Genomic DNA, 16,367 nt, shown 5'->3' with positions numbered 1-16,367 from the left:
GGATTTCACATTCCAGGCACTAATGGTTAGTTTCCTTTGTGATCTTCAAGGGCCCTTCTTTTCCTGACACATTGTTCTCCATTAGGAGCTAATTTTCTAACCGTGGTTTTCAGCTCTTGAACAACGAATAGTTGCTAAGGAGCAGACCATCTTCATTCCTAATAAATGATCCCTAATAAATGTGGAGCACTAGGTATTTTAGCACAAACTTCTTGGTTCAGTGTCCTTTGACAACCTTTCATGACTAAGATTGTCAGCTTAATTAGCAAACGATGCTCCAGTCTGCTCTGTATCATTTCCTGTCTTTTATTTTGGGTTTGAAGTGGATAGGAAGGGTTGTTTGTGTAGTTACTGAGGAATGGGGTAGCAAAAATTCATCAAAATGACTTCTGGAAAAGGTGCTGTCATAAATGGGAGGTGGCTGTTGTAAAATTAGACTATTGGCCATGAGATGATGGAAGCAGAATTTTGCAGCTTCGATAAAACCCACTAAAATAGCATCAACAGAATGGCACCATGTGGAAAACCAGAATGGATCAGGCTGATTATCCATTTTCATAGACTGCTACTTCTGGACTAGGCCCACAAACGAAAATGATGTGACAGCACTGTGATGGTAATAGGGGATAACAAGCTGTAGACTTAGGAACATCACAAGGAGCCTTTGCAGCTGTACAAAGGCCTTGATTTATGACTTAGATCATAGAACTCCAGATGAGAATGACAATAATGTTCTATAATCTGCTGCTGTTGCCTCAAGGAAACTGGCCAGTTTACTAAAGGTGTGCTGTCAACCAGTTTGGCATTGGCCTCATGGTCACAGATAGATGCAAAGCAGATATTGCAAAGTGTGGCTACTCTGCTGGTTGGAAGGCCTGTAAAATATGCACATTTCTCTGAAGTAATTCTAGTTGGACAGATGGACTTAATGAGTAGTGCTAATGCATTAATGATGCACATTCACCTGCCTGTGCTCACCCTCTGATGTGAGCCAGCACGTCAGCAGGACACTGTATTCTCCTCCTGTGCAGACTCATGCATCATCAAGGTATAGATCATGCAGATAATGTATGTATATCACACTCATATCTGATGTCATTGCAAGCAGAAGCTTGCAATGCCTGGTTGATATGGATCTGCTTAATATGTTTATGAAACTGTATTCACCCTCTATGTCTGCATATAAAATGCTTTATCTTGCATCCTATGAAAATGATACTCCCTTGCTGCTGATCATGTTGTGCAGAAAATTGACTATATTTTATAATGGAAACAAGTCTTTACCAAAAAAAAAGGAGAAAAAAAAAGAAAAGGCTTTGTGGGAGAGATTAATTTCATTTTAGATTGCTGCTTCTTAGCAAGATGTCATTTTTCATGCAATAGTACGTGGAGGAGTAAGCTCCATGAAGACAGAATCTTCTTGTACTTTACCAAATAAAATGGTAAATTGCTGGAGAGGGCTGACTGATTGCAATAAAATGCAGTTTTCTCTACTGAGAAAGACCAGAGAGAGATTGAATTTCAGAATAAAAAAATTTACTTTATCAATTTTGCTTAATTTCTGAGGAGAAAAAAGAATTGATTAAGTAGCCTTAAAGAGAGCCTTAGTATGTTGAGGCATAGCTGAATTATTTTATTTCTGCCTCCACCCAGTATTGCAATTTTGAAAATGTCGTGGCCTTCAGAAGCTCCAAGGGGAGCATGTTCCTATAAGGGGGGCATGTTTCCTCTCTGACTGAATTTCTTGTGTGTTGGTTCATGTTGGTTCATGTTGGTTCATGTGCAATACAACAAAGCCCCAGTTGGTGACAGTTACCTAAACACAGCCTAGAATGGGGTGTGATTTAAGAGTTCTTTATCTGAGTGTGGCAACATAAAACAAACATTGTCAAATCCATGAATGGGATGATAAAGAGCATTTTGCCAAGGAAATGGGATACTAGAGGAGGCTTCAAAAAGACCTACAGTCCTACATTAATAAATATTTTTACACAGTGCCTTAAAGACAAGAATCCCTGTTTTTTTCGTGTTTCCATTGCTTCCAGAAAGCTCCTTCTTTCACAATAGGAGTCCCTGGATGATACACTAATACCAAGAATAGTAATCATGGTAATCTGCCTACATTTGAGGAATTCAAAGAATAGTCAAGAGAAAATATATAAAGTAATAGAAGGAAATATGAATAGAATCAAATTTATCTTGGAGGAAACAGAGAAAATTTATGAGTAAGAAGTACCCAATAGCAAGTTTTGGGAGTAGCTTCAGGGAAATAATAGTGAATCTATAAATTGATAATTTACATTTACTCTAGGAAAACTAGACAAGGTTATACTGTTAACCTGAAAAAATCCAGGAGGAGGAGAGAGGTACATAATTTAATAGTGATTTCTGAAATTCTAAGATAAACTACTGTAGTATTTTCATTTTCCAGTAAATATTCAGGAAATCACTGCAGTTCATAAGTCTGTCTATATACTACCATATCAGGATCAGTACTTAAAAAAATCTAAGTAAATCAGACATGAGGGAGGCTTTGTACATAACATGATTTACTCATGCTTTGAAGTGTAAACATTATAAATATCCTACAGCAATATAGAAGTTCTGTAACAGATGGACTGTCATCTTTCTGAATTTCATTGGGTTTGGTAGTTTAAGTTATAACCTTAATATTGTGTTAATATGAATTACCTATTGGAGTCACATCTACATTGAACTAATGAGATTTTCAGGCAAGCAGTGTTTAAATTGGATTTAAGGGAAATAAATGCTGGGAATAAGGGAATACAACAAAGAATATTATTATAGAACAGTCACTAGTACTTTGAATTTTATTTTAAACATTAAATAACCAGCACACAACAAGCTTCATGATTAGAAAGTAATAGAACAAATATCTCAGCTTAGGTGGAAAATTGTAATCTGTATGTAATACCACTGAAGAGTATATAATTTAAAAAAGAAATCTGAATGCTTAAGGGTATGTCAACATGAAATGTTAAAGTGAGTATTAGTTGAGCAGATGGTGGTTACTTGTGCTCTAAAATTCACTTTAAAGCATCTCTCAGGAAGTTTTGTATGTTTCATGACTGAGGGAAACTAAATATGGGTTTGTACCGAAGTTTTTTTTTGTGCTTTACTGTTTGTGTGCATTTTGGGCCTAGATAGTAACAAGTCTGTTACTTGCTGGCATTGCCTTTGGCTCTGTTTTGTGTTGTGGTGCAGATGCCTGCACCTAGACCTGCTTCTCTGGTTCTTTTTGCTTTCACAGTAGCATTCCCTATAGAAGAGAAAAAAGTCCTGTTTTTCAGGACCTCTGAAAACAAACTTACTGGTAGGCATCTGATCCATTAGAGGAAAGAAATAAAAATAAAATGCCTCAACAGCAGTGTTGTTCAAATGGAGTGAAGCTGGTTTTGTGTGAGATTGAGAATTCACTTTCACAAATGCATTATTTCAGGACTTTAAAAAAACAGAAATAAAAGGAGACAACTTTTCTCCCCCCTGCCCTATCTCTGCCATATTCCAGTACCAACCACTGTGTAACTTATTGTCATGCAGTCCCTTGCTAAGTTGTTTAATCATACTCCTGGAAACTAATAGAAAGGAAAGTAACCAACATTTTCAATAAATCATGCATTTGCTATCCATTATTGCTGCCATGTATTATTTTAACTTTTGTTGTTTAAGAGAGGCAAGACTTGTTAGGGTTTGACAAGAGGGACTCCCAGAGGTCCTTTCCAATCTCAACTGTTCTGTGAGTATAAAGCTGTCTTGCATTAGGACTTACTTTTAATTATTACCTTGAAATTAAGTTGGTAGAGAGAGCCTTATAGGTGAGCTGATGAATTGGCTGAGGATTTAGGGCACTTCATTAAATAAGGTATCAATACAATGTCTTAATTAAAAGTACTATGCAGAGGAAAGAAAGATTTGTATTCAAAATGTCTAACTTGAAAGTCCTCAGTTCTCAGGAAAAAAACCAAACACTGACCAAATCCAATAAAAACCCCCAGGTAATAATTCTTTCAGTGTTTACTGCTTTTCTTCTATGCTAAGGTACCACAGGAATAAAGTTATCCCTGGTTTTACGTTGTGTGCGGAGCATATTCTTGCACCTTCAGTCAGTTATATGTAATTATTTTGCACCTTGTGCCATTTTTTATGTTCTGTTTGACTATTTTTCTTGCTTTAACCTGCAAAGGAGGAAATAATTTAGGGAAAGTATTACCCTGAAGTATCTAAGAAATAAATATTTATTTTAGTTTTTTACGCTCTTTCTGCTCTCTGTACAGGGAATTGGCCTCTTCAATCTGACACTCAGTTGTGTAGAACAAGTGGAGTGGTTTGTGCTCCAGTGTTGCATTCTGCATCTGGTAAAGGGTTCTTCATAACGAGCTTAAATTCAGCCCAGCTTTTAGGTGGCCATGACTTTCTGGGAGGGATCTACCTGCTCTGTATTTCCATTTTGACTTCTGTTCTTTTAGTAGATGTCTGCTTGAGATGCTGCTTTGTCTGTTTGTTTTTACAGTCGGTTAAAAACTACACGAAATGTCATGTGAGGAATGAGCAGATCTGCAATAAACTGACGAGCTGCAAGAGCTGCTCCCTGCACCTCAACTGCCAGTGGGACCAGCGGCAGCAGGAGTGCCAGGCCCTGCCTGGTAAGGGGACACTGCTGCTCACAGCTGCTTTCAAACCTGAGAAAACCTCCTGAGTCCTTGCCAGAGAGTGTTTGCTCATGAGCAGACATTGGTTTGTTTTATTTGCGCTCGCACCTCTTGCCTGTCTGTGCCTGTGCAGGTGAACCCAGATGTGATTTCAGCCCTGATTGGGGTGTCAGTGCTACCCTGAATCGTGTCAGGGCAGACAATGGCATTAGTGAAGGCACAATGACTGTGCCTCTGCACAGGCAGAGATGAGCCCTGGCCTGCAGGGAGCACTGACTGCAGAGCTGAACGGCCATTCTGGGGCTTTACTGCTCCATGGACACGGCCATTGTTCCTTTTGCTAGCTGGGGTTTTACCTTAACAATTATCATTCAATTATACTTTAATTTTCCTGTGCAGATAGGGCCCAAGATCTAGTTTCTTGATTGTCTAATGTTAGTACTACTGTGAAAGCAGTGAATATTAAAATGCTAATATGAAATATTCTCAGAAGGTGACTCTTAACATTCTGAAATAGTATTTATTTTGTATTCATAACTACATATATAAAGTTAGATGTCAGAACCTTTTCCATTTGATCTTTATGTCCAGATGAAGTTAATGAACACTTTTTTTTACAGAGATGATTCATTAAATCACAAGCTATTCTCTGCAGTTCAAAACTCTATTTATGTAATCTCTGTAGATTGACTATAACAGTTGCTCTTACTTATCTTATCTGAGTCCGAGTAATGCTGTAAAATGTTGAAGGGAAATACTTTTTGAGATGTTATCTGAATTTTCTATCATTTAGATTGCATTAGTATTTGGGCAAATATAAATGCAAAGGTATGATAAAACAAGGAGAGTGTAAAGTTGTGATTTCATAATTCTAGGACAGCTGTTAGGTTTTGAAATTTATATAACAAATAAAATGAGTTGTTAAACTATTATTTATGTACATAATCTTATCTTAATATTTACTTGTGCTCAATTCTGAATGCAAGGAAGAAACAATGGCATAAAAATATTATGCTGAAACTTAGCATATATCTTATAATTATTTTTTAAGTTCTTAGAGGCTTCTTTCTGTAACAATACAGTATTCTGTCTGATGATACTTGCTATTTCAGAATTTACATGATGTGAGAAGGGAAATTGAGTGTGGGATGCAATTTAGATTTATGATCTCAGGAAGATAAAATTCAGACTCCCTTGGGTTTTTAAAAAGTTTTTTCTGAATCAGGTTTAATTGCATGCTTTTTGCACCAGCTCACCTGTGTGGGGAAAGATGGAATCACATTGGAGATGCCTGCCTGCACATAAATTCCAGTCGGGAAAGCTACGACAATGCCAAACTGTATTGCTACAATTTGAGTGGAAATCTCGCCTCATTAACAACCTCAAAAGAAGTGGAATTTGTTCTGGATGAAATACAGAAGTATACACTTCAGGTAACTTGAGGAACTGTAATTGGTGCTTATGTGAAACAAATTGGCTTTGAGAAATCTCTTCTAGGGTATTGTCCAGACAGAGGAAAGTTTATGCCTTCAAAGAAATGTGCTCAGTGGTGCTAAAGACTGGTATAAGTCACGTGTAGCATATTAAGGTTTGAAAAAATCTCAAGATTTAAAACATCACACAGCAGCTCCCAAGGTTTCCCCTTACCAGATTTAAATGCTAAAAGTTTCTATTTACTTGGAAGCGAGTATTTGCTCAAGAGAATGGCTGGAACACTGGTTTTGTGTCCTGGTTTCAGCTGTAATAGAGGTAATTCTGAACCTCAACACAGGCAAAGGCAGGGTCCAGCAATAGGGATGCATAACCCCAAGCACCAGTACAGGTGTAACTTGTCCAGAAAAGGCAGTTTGCTCTGTAACTGGTCTGTAGGATCAAAGGGTCACAGAGAAGCTGCACTAGTGTGTAAAACATGTAGCAATTCCCTGCACAGCAGCACTGGAATTAGCTGGAGCTAATTAGCTTTCTCTAATGATGGTGGGGGGAGAGAGAGAGCTGAAAACTCTTCCATGCCTCTGGCAAATACAGCAAGCTGCCACCAGAATATTCCTCAGAAGAGTGATCCATATTACTTTTGTGATCTGTGGAACAAGAGAAGGGAAGGAAAATCATCTCTCCCTGGGTGGTCAGGTTCAATTTTTTGGCAATTAAATATTCAAATGCTTATTGTGATGTTTAAAAATGCCTGGTTAAAGTATGTGAAATGTAAAAATGCTCAGAAATATGAAACCCAGCAGTGCACACTCAGATGGGATGTCTTAGCAGAATATGATTCTGATTTTTACAAGCAAATCAGTTGTTCTTAGCAAGGGACATTTTTGGGCGTATGTATTTAGTTTTGTAGAATGTGCAGCGCTTTGTCCGTATAAAATCTTCAAATTTTAAAGTAGTTTAGGATTTTAAAGTTACAGGAAAATGAAGGACAATTGTGGATAATAATTAAAGCTTATATCAAACTCGTATGTGATTCATGAAGTTGATTTGCTGCAGAGGAATTGAGATCATTCAAAAGAAATAACAGTTAAGGATTGCCTTTATGTTATTACTGAATCTAAGAGCAAGATGTTAGGGACACATATTGTGGACAAAAATACTCTTTTATCCTTTTTAGCATTCCACTGCAAAATGCAAATTCAAACATAGGTTAGGTACTTGAGGTTTTTGTGTTTTTCCCAAGTAAATATAGGAACTGGACAAAGTATTTTTTACTGAAAATAAACTTTTTTTCTATTTTTTTTGCTAATGAAGGAGAGAAATCATTCTGTCTCAGAAGTTCTTCCCTGATATTGTATTTACTGCAGCCCTGAGACACATTTTGTCTGCCCACTCTTTGATGAGTTAATGTTGAAAATATAATTGAAACAAAAACAACAGAATGATATAGGCAACATGATTGCTATGGTTATTTATTTTACCACCTTTTTTCCTTTTTGCTTTCCTTTCCCCTGATTCCTATTAAAATACTGCACAGGACACCTTCAAATCTAATAAAGTGTGATAGATTATTGATATGATTGATTTTGCCTGACTGGCTTGAGGTGTAGATGAGAAATAGCTTTTTTTAGTGTTTGGAAGCAAGATTTTTCTTACATTTCAGAGCTTAGAACTTCTACAAGGTGACATCTTGCTGAGCATATCTTTATTTAAATGAAGCACATCCTGAGCCAATGTGGTGATGTAAATTTGAGATACCTCAAATACAGTTTAAGCAATTGTAGACAAATTTATTCACTTTAAAAAAATCTATCTTGGATTAAACAATCATTTAGCTGTCAGAACCTCTAATGAAATTCTACCATGAATTATCCTGGCTTTTTCAGTTACACTTGGAAAAGAAAAGATCTTTTTTCATTCATATCTATCTGTCCAGCTGCATTTACTCAGTGTGATACATCCTAAATGTGTTATCAGGTGTGACAGAGGCTCTCTGAAACTTCTTGATCTTCTTTTGCCTGCCTTTCCCTCTCCAACTGCAATCATAATGATTTAAAGAGTGAGATTTCATTTTAGATGGCTTTTTTCTGTAACAGGTGCTGGTGGGGAGTTCACAAATGGAGTCAGAGCTGCTGTAAGGTGAACACTGTGGTTTTAATCTCTATTATCTGCAGTAGGATTTGACTTGGGTGGTTAAATGTTGAAGGCTTTAAAATCTTTAGCCTGGGAAAGAAAAAAAGGTTTCAATTTCACCTGAAAACAAAAAAAAATTCACGATTAATGAATGTGTCAGGGCAGCATTTGGAAATAAGAATATGATTCTGACTTTATCTCCTTGTTATTTGGTATTCTTATGCTGAGAAATGGAAAGCAACTTAGGTAGCTGTTGTGTACTTCACAAACTGTCAAATAGTATCAGTAAATTTCAGCCTGGGAGGACTTCAGCATTCTTTATTGTTAATAGAAACATCATGTGATTTTGTAGATTGCTTCCTAATACACAAAGTCCCTCTTCTGGGACAAATTTAGGACAATTTCTTTATCATATTTAGAATAATGCATTGATGTGTTGGGAAGATTCTGAGGGAGGGGGCTGCTATTGTCTCCATACCCTCTCCAAACTTCATTGTGCATAAATAATTTCTCCTAATCCCAATACTAAACTGGAAATCAATAGGTTGCCTCCTTTTAAAGGATAAGATTCATTTGGTAAAAAAGAAAGGGACAAAACAAAGATCTGTGTGGTATGAACTCAAAACACTGTTGGATTTGCAAATGTATTTTAAAATTATCACCAGCAGTTTAAAGTCAAGTTTGTATTGTTCATGAAAAATAAATTAAATTCTGTCAAAGAATGCCAAAGTAAACACAATGGATAGGCTGCAGATTCCCACACTAAAGAAAAATTACACTTAAATTGTTTTTTTCTTACATGCCTTTATTGACCTAGTAAGCAAAATATTATGAAAGGGAAGATTTGAATTTCTCTGAAAAACAGATTAAACAGCAATATGAGGTTAATTTATTGTTCCTGCTAATATTCAAATGTTGTATATTCATTTAAAAGTGCAATTAGCTCTCTTGGGAGTTTGCTTGCTACTGTGGGATTTAACTAAAAATAATAATTTTCTTGTTAGCATGCAATAAATTCTGAGAAGATTCAGTTTTGGTGTAGTAAGCACAAAGGAAGAAGAGAACAGTTATACACAAAGCCTTTCATTATATAAACTGTTTGCAACTTTTCCTTTGACTCTGGGCTCACAAGGCTAAGCATCTTTTTTATAAATTACACTTGAGTGTAGGTTGCAGTTAATTAGTAAGCTTTGCATAGCAATGTTATTCCTTGTTAGCTCCAAGTATTCTCTGAGGGCTCTATGTTTCTGTGGTTTTCTAATGTGTGTGATTGTGGTGAAGTTGACATCTACTCTTGGTTTCTGAATTACTCCCTTTAGAACAGTTCAAACCAGTCCCACTTTCCTATTGTGGTTTTAGAAGTCTAATAAATTATTTTAGCCCTTTGTCTCTATTTTACAGTTGTTGCATTGACTGTCCATTAGCTCAGCTCTAGTGTAACTGTTTTCCTACATTCAGGATTAGGGGAGCTCAACTCACTTTGAATGCCTGAGAATGCAAATTTCCCCCTAAAATTGTCCCCTATAAAGAAGAAATTCCAAGAAGAAACCTAAGTCTCACTGAAATACTAGCTAGAGTCTCTGTAGATAGAAACTGGGGAAGTTCTAGTTTTTTCAGTTTGACAGATTTTATGGGTTTTTTTAACCTATTGGACTACAGAAAAGTTTAAAAAGAGTAGGAGAATAAGGTGACCTAACACATGGCTCCTACTATTAATGACCTAACACATGACTCTTACTATTAATTACATCCAGGTTGCATCATATGTGTCTAATAGATCCAGAGACACTTAAAACTCCTAAAACTTGCTTCCACTACTTAAAATCAGTGGGTATATATTTACAAAACATGGAGTGTGCTGGTATCTAGCATAGTCGGAATTGGTGCAGTTAAGGAATGGAAAACCCTGCACAGAACACATTGTTTCTCTTCACAGAGCTGCTTTTTCAGGAAATAGGTTTTTTGTTCAGAATGGTGCAGAAAAGAGACAAATTAACTGCAAGCAATTTCTCCAAATTATGAATGTTGTGGAAATATGGGCACTGAGAGGCCACAGTATTTTCAAAGTTTAATGGTATGTTTCATCCTAGAGCAACAAATCCAGGAACTCAATTCCTGAGAAGTTTGTTGAATTTTGTTTCTAAGGTATTGTGGGACACATAATAGAAAATGAGACAGTAGTGAATGATACACTTCCAGGACAATTTGAGATCCAAAATAAAAGGAATTTAAATGAAGGTTCATATTGAAAGTGATATATAGTTCCTCAGTAATTTGCATAATTAAGAATCAGGGGAGATTTTTGAGCCTCAGTGGTAGTTGGCTATTCAGTAAAGGTGGTCTTGCTCACTTCACTCATCTGGAAATTATTCAGCCCTCATTACTTTAGTGCTGATTCAGCAGTAGTACCTGAAAAAATGTGTCATCAGTAGAAATGATCCCTTTCACTTTAAATCTCAAAGCAACTTAATCTGATTTAAATTCTCTGAGTAAACAGTGGATTTAACATGAACTATTAGCTTTCTAGTTAAGGTTACACAATTTTTCTTTCTATCATAGTTCCTTAATTACTATTTAAAACCAAATTAAAATAGTCTGATTTAGAATAAGAGAAGAACATATTTTTTAAGTTATTAGTGATCAGTTTTTTATAAATTCCTGTTATGGCCAAAAGTTGATCTAATGTTCATCTTAATAGCTGTAGATGAGGTTACAGAATGTTCTGTTAGTATGCATTATATGATTGCAATTTGGTTCCTCTGTCAGATGAAAATAAGGCCTTGCCTACCAATTTTTTCTCAGAATTTGATAATTCGCTAGTATTTAATGTCTCATTTAAAAAGGTTTTTTGGTAACTTGTTTTCAGTGTTATAAAAGATGGTTCTGTGAAAACAGGTAAGGTATGAGTCGCTGTATTTCAAGCACAAATATAAAGTTGCTAAGATGGGCTGTGGATTCTAAGATATAGACAGAATGATATGGGTGGGAGGACAAACATATTCTAGAGGCAATTCCAAATTTTAAATAGTGTAGTGGGATAAAGCTATACAATATTTCACAATATATATTTGATTGTGTTATCCACCACAACATTAGTAAGGCTCATTACAAGTTTTCCCAAGATGGAGTTGAGCATCTGCTGTGTATTGCATAGTTTTGTTTTTTTTTTTTTTGTTCTGGTTTTTAAACTGATTTTTAAACTTGCCTAGAATGCTCTTTTGTGAGCTTGTTGAGTTGTTGATGTTGTTTTAAAATGAATTATGTATTATATGTCAAGGGAGTTTTTATAGATATGCATATATAGAAAGAAGGAATAGGTCTTCAGAACTCTCTGAGGAATAATGTTCTTCCTATTTATATGTTGGGTAAAGATCACCTGAACTTCCAATAAATGAGTTTGCACTGTATTTTTCACTTATCTGATTTGGCAAAGAACAGTTTTCAAGAGGCCTGGAAGCTGGAATCTTGCATCAGCAAGTTCTGGTTCCAGAGAACCAGCAGTCTCATTTCCTTCCTGTCTGGTCCTCTTCAGAGGCATCTTTGGCAAGATATTCAAAGTAAAGGAATCAGTTTTCTACACTCATTTTGCATTAAATGAAACAACCATAGAGTTCAAGTAAAGGATGTTCAATCCCCATTATTTCTTAAGCCTGAAGAAGAAACTGGATTGGCATTTTTCAGTCGACACGTTTGAAGTCCCTTGGTTGCTTCAAGTCCTTTGAGATTCCCAGCTGTTCTGACTAAACCTTTCATCAGTTTGAGAGATGATTTATGTGTCTTTTTTTTTTTTTTTAAATAAATTAGTTTGATAGTCACAGAGCCCTGGTGGCCGCAGGTATCTCACGTGGAACTTGCAGAATGCTCTTGTTGTGATTTGATTTTTCCTGTTGGCTTCCATGCAGTGCAGCAGCAATCATTTTTGGTGATAAACTTTGATGATATCCACACACACTCTCTGCTGTTGCCAGCAGTTTTCACCTGTGGCCCACCACATGATGGAATTGATGCCACATAATTGAATATGCATGTTAAGCACATAATTGGAACATTTGGGAAGCCTTACTTGGATAATCTGTGCTTGGCATCCTGAGAGCATGGCCTGAGTGGGCCTGCAAGGTCACAGCTTCCATGGTGTGCATTTGATAACGTGCTCATCAGCATTTGGTCTGTACTTTGATGGTTTGTCCTAGCAGAGAGCCAGAGATGGTACATATGGAATTTGAGATGCCTGGCATGATGACTCTAAGCTGTCCAGATAGTCCAGCTATTAAGAATGATTATGGCTGGGATATGTGTTGCTTTTGCTGGAAGTCTTTTGTTTCAAGGATGCTGCTTTTATCTCCTGTGGCTGCTTTGGCTTTCATGATTCTCCCTGGGACTTTGTCATCATTAAAGGGGTTCCAAGACAGTCTCCTACTCAAATGGAAGAATTTATTTCCAAATATCACTGCTGCACTGTCAGTTTTCATTATTGGCTCACATACTTTTTCACCATAGCTGCAATATGATCCCTGGTTTTTTTAATATACTGATGCTGAGGCCAAATTATTTGGCAGTGCAATTGAAACAGTCAGTAATATGTTAAAGATTCTCTTGGCTGGAATCCCTCAATCCCAAAGTAGGCATGTAGGGTTGGTTTATGTGTGTGTTTGTCAGCAATTGATCCTGCCTAAGCCCTTGACATGATTTCATATGTGCTTGGTGTGCACACTCAGCATCTACAGGGACCTGTGTAGATATATGTGTAGGTATCTAAGGTCTTCTGGTCCATGTGGATCACATACAAAAACAGGAATCTAGCCAACTAAATAACAAATAAGGCAACAGATGTATTATCTACCATTTTCCAGATGCCCAAGTTCCACTTTTATTGTTTGCATCATGTTCTTTCTGGTGCCCAGGACATGTGAGTCCTCACAGTCCTCACAGACACCTGGAAATTGGTCACCTGTGGTAGCCATGGAGTTAGGAACTAAATACAGAAGTAAGACACAAAGTGGACAGTGGTAAATTTGCTGAAAGTTCTTGTTGCTATTCAAGAGTCTCCCAGAACACATCACTGCTTATAGAATGGAACATTTCTTAGTAATTTTCTGGTTTATTTAAGATTGTTCTCACGTCCCTACGTGTTAGTAGATAAAGCAATTTTTGTAGTACAGATGCAGAAGAGGGCATAGGGAGTACATATTAGGGAGGTCAAGAATACCAACTATTTACCTACTGATTCTTTTAAAAGATATTTACCACTGGCATTTTTGAAACAAAATTAATAATCCTTCATATTTCAATTTGCTCTAACAAGACGGGAAAAAAAAGAAGGAATGCTCTGATAGTGTGTAGAATTAAGAGTACTGAAAGATTTTCTTTTCACCCATGGGTTAAACCTGAGTGGCCAGAGAAAATGTGAGATGAAAGGTGAAAGATCAGTGATAGAGAATGGCAGTAGCTCTTGATTCACTTGTGGAATGCATAGCTCTTTAACAATGGCAGATTCCCTTTAGATGTATTATAGTGTTTTACTTACCTTGTGAATTACCTTTACTTACCTTGTAAATTAAATCAGTTGTGAACCTAATTCACAATCAGATCAATATCTCTGCTTTGGAGCTGACAATGTGCATCCTCTGCCTGGGCAGGCAGCTGGATTTGGTATTCTGGCACCCACCTGCCATCATGTACCTGTCACAGCCCTGTTCTCTCTCTGTATCTCTCTTCTGTGTGTTTAAACTGGCCTTAATGAAAACTGCCTGCACAGAGATTACATGTAGAAATGTGTTTGGTTTGGATATCTTGAGATTTTTACACCAGTGGTGGCAAGTAATGCATGTAGATTTATCCTGGAACAAGCAAATGCCTTTTTTCCTTAAAATCTGCTTTTTCACTTGCTAAGTGTGTAAAGATGAAATGATAAAAATCAGTAGAATTTGTGATGTAGTTTTACTGATACATCCTAAATATGTTTAAAAAATGTGTGCTTTTATTTTTTTCTGGACTATGTTTTAAAACTTATAAATCAATTATGAAAGTATATTCAATGTGTATTTAATAGCATTAGAAATGTAAATGTGTCACTTTTATCTCTGTCTCTGAATTGCCTAAAGTTGATCAATATCAGCACTATGGACTTTAGGGGATGTAATATTGATCCTACTTTTTCCTGGAATTTGATTTCTCTGAATTGCTGTTAACATATGTGTATTTCATTATCCACAGTGGCCTAGCAGTACAGTAGCCACTGTGCAAAAACCAATTAATTTCCTTATGACCTGTGTACCATAGTAGAAATCAGAATTATCTTTGAACAGAACACAGGTTTTTAGTAGAAGAAAAGCATATAGGGAGTGGAGTTTTTGTTGGAATTTTTGGGGATGTTCAACAAGATAGAACAATTAAGATAAAAACTGTGTGGACAATGATTGATGAGATGATAAAGTGAGACAAGAACATGGTGAATTTTGAAAGTGTGAAGTTGTTGCTGTTGAGCTATTTTTTTGAAATTTTTTATCAAGACAAAGAGCGTTTTAAATGATTCTCTTCCATTTGCTTCATCTTCATCCATAGAAAATTTCCCCCTGGGTGGGATTGCGCAAGATCAACATCTCCTACTGGGGCTGGGATGACATGTCCCCTTTCACAAACACCACGCTGCAGTGGCTCCCTGGAGAGCCCAACGACTCTGGCTTCTGTGCCTACCTGGAGAGAGCAGAGGTGGCAGGGCTGAAGGCAAATCCCTGCACTGCCATGGCAGATGGCCTTGTGTGTGAAAAACCCGTTGGTAAGGAGCCTCTTTCTCCCAAGAACTGGTGCCGTGGTGAATAACAAGCTCTTTGGGGTTTCATTTGCCTAAGAGAGGTTTGGGGACAATTTGGATTCAATAATTACAAAAATATATTTTTTTTTAGGTTTTTTGGAAATAGCTGCAATCTATTAATATTCCTAAAGCAGCAAATATTTATTTGAGAGTTAGTTGACATGGCTTATTTTGCATTACACCAGAAATCTTATTGTTTGCTTCTAAATCAGTAATAGTCAATGGTAACACATGTATTACCACATTGAAACCACATGTGGAGATATTTAGCAATGCTAATGTGTTCCTGCTGAACATTAGTGAATATCTTAAAGTTGTAAAAGACAGACAAATCCAAAATTCTGGTTTCTATCTTTTAGGTTTGTTTATGTATAAATTTTACTGTGACAGTCACTTGACTGTTCAAGTTAACATACACTAAAATGGATTCTGTGAGCTGTTGTATGAGTCATGCTTAGTTTTGCATATTAAATTTTGTAAAATATTGTTTTATTTATATACAGAAACATAAATTTGGGCCAAAATATTTATAGCTAATTAAGGAAGCAACCACTTCAATAGGGATTTTTCTAATGGAATAAATGGTGAAAGAAAAAGTAGATTGAACTTGTGTTTGAAATGATAAAATATTTGTGATCCTTTTCCAGTCAGTCCCAACCAGAATGCCAGGCCCTGCAAAAAGCCCTGCTCCCTGAGGACAACCTGTTCCAACTGCACGAGCAATGGCATGGAGTGCATGTGGTGCAGCAGCACCAAACGATGCGTGGACTCCAATGCCTACATCATCTCCTTCCCATATGGGCAGTGCCTGGAGTGGCAAACTGCCACCTGCTCCCGTGAGTATCTTAGTGAATGGTCATCTTACTAAATGTATTGTTAGATTTCTTTTTCACTCAAAAGAGCTGGAGGGATTCAGCACATTTTCTAGAGATAAAAAGATTTTCAAATGAATGACCTTATATAGCAACTAATGTGAGAAGTCAGCGCTGAGTATGCATTTCTTAGATACAGATAATTCTTTGATGGATGGAAATACTTTGATGATGAAATATATTTAGCCTTTTGAAACTGTGAGAAATATTTATTTCTTTCAGATAAAGAAAAATTACCATGATTGTTTGTATGACCAGAGTTAGTGTGACCAACAATGTCCATGAGCTGGAACAAGATACTGTTAAAATTAGATAACCAATATGTAGAACTTAGACTTACACAATAACAAGTTATTAAGAAATGTGCTAAATTTTTAAAGGTTTAAGTGTTCTGATTTACTTTTTTTTCAGATTTAGGCTATGCCATTTTACTAACATACAAAGATAAAC

At 36.5% G+C, this 16,367-nt stretch overlaps 1 protein-coding gene across 3 annotated transcripts in view; it reads left to right on the top strand.

Annotated features, from left to right (window-relative positions):
- ATRNL1 (attractin like 1) overlaps positions 1 to 16,367 on the top strand; it is a 428,574-nt gene that overhangs the window by 88,066 nt on the left and 324,141 nt on the right. For all 3 annotated transcript variants that reach the window (XM_054276784.1, XM_054276783.1, XM_054276785.1), the window contains exons 14-17: positions 4,532 to 4,664; positions 5,922 to 6,103; positions 14,796 to 15,009; positions 15,693 to 15,881. In XM_054276784.1, coding sequence (XP_054132759.1) covers positions 4,532 to 4,664; positions 5,922 to 6,103; positions 14,796 to 15,009; positions 15,693 to 15,881 — 718 coding nt within the window. The remainder of the gene's footprint in view (positions 1 to 4,531; positions 4,665 to 5,921; positions 6,104 to 14,795; positions 15,010 to 15,692; positions 15,882 to 16,367) is intronic.

This window comes from Melozone crissalis, unplaced genomic scaffold, assembly GCF_028551555.1.
Source record: "Melozone crissalis strain CALT ecotype California unplaced genomic scaffold, PUWL_Pcris_2 ptg000019l_1, whole genome shotgun sequence".
NCBI classification, from domain to species: domain Eukaryota; kingdom Metazoa; phylum Chordata; class Aves; order Passeriformes; family Passerellidae; genus Melozone; species Melozone crissalis.
The sequence above is the reverse complement of the archived record's forward strand: the minus strand, read 5'-3'. Positions and strand labels throughout refer to the sequence as shown.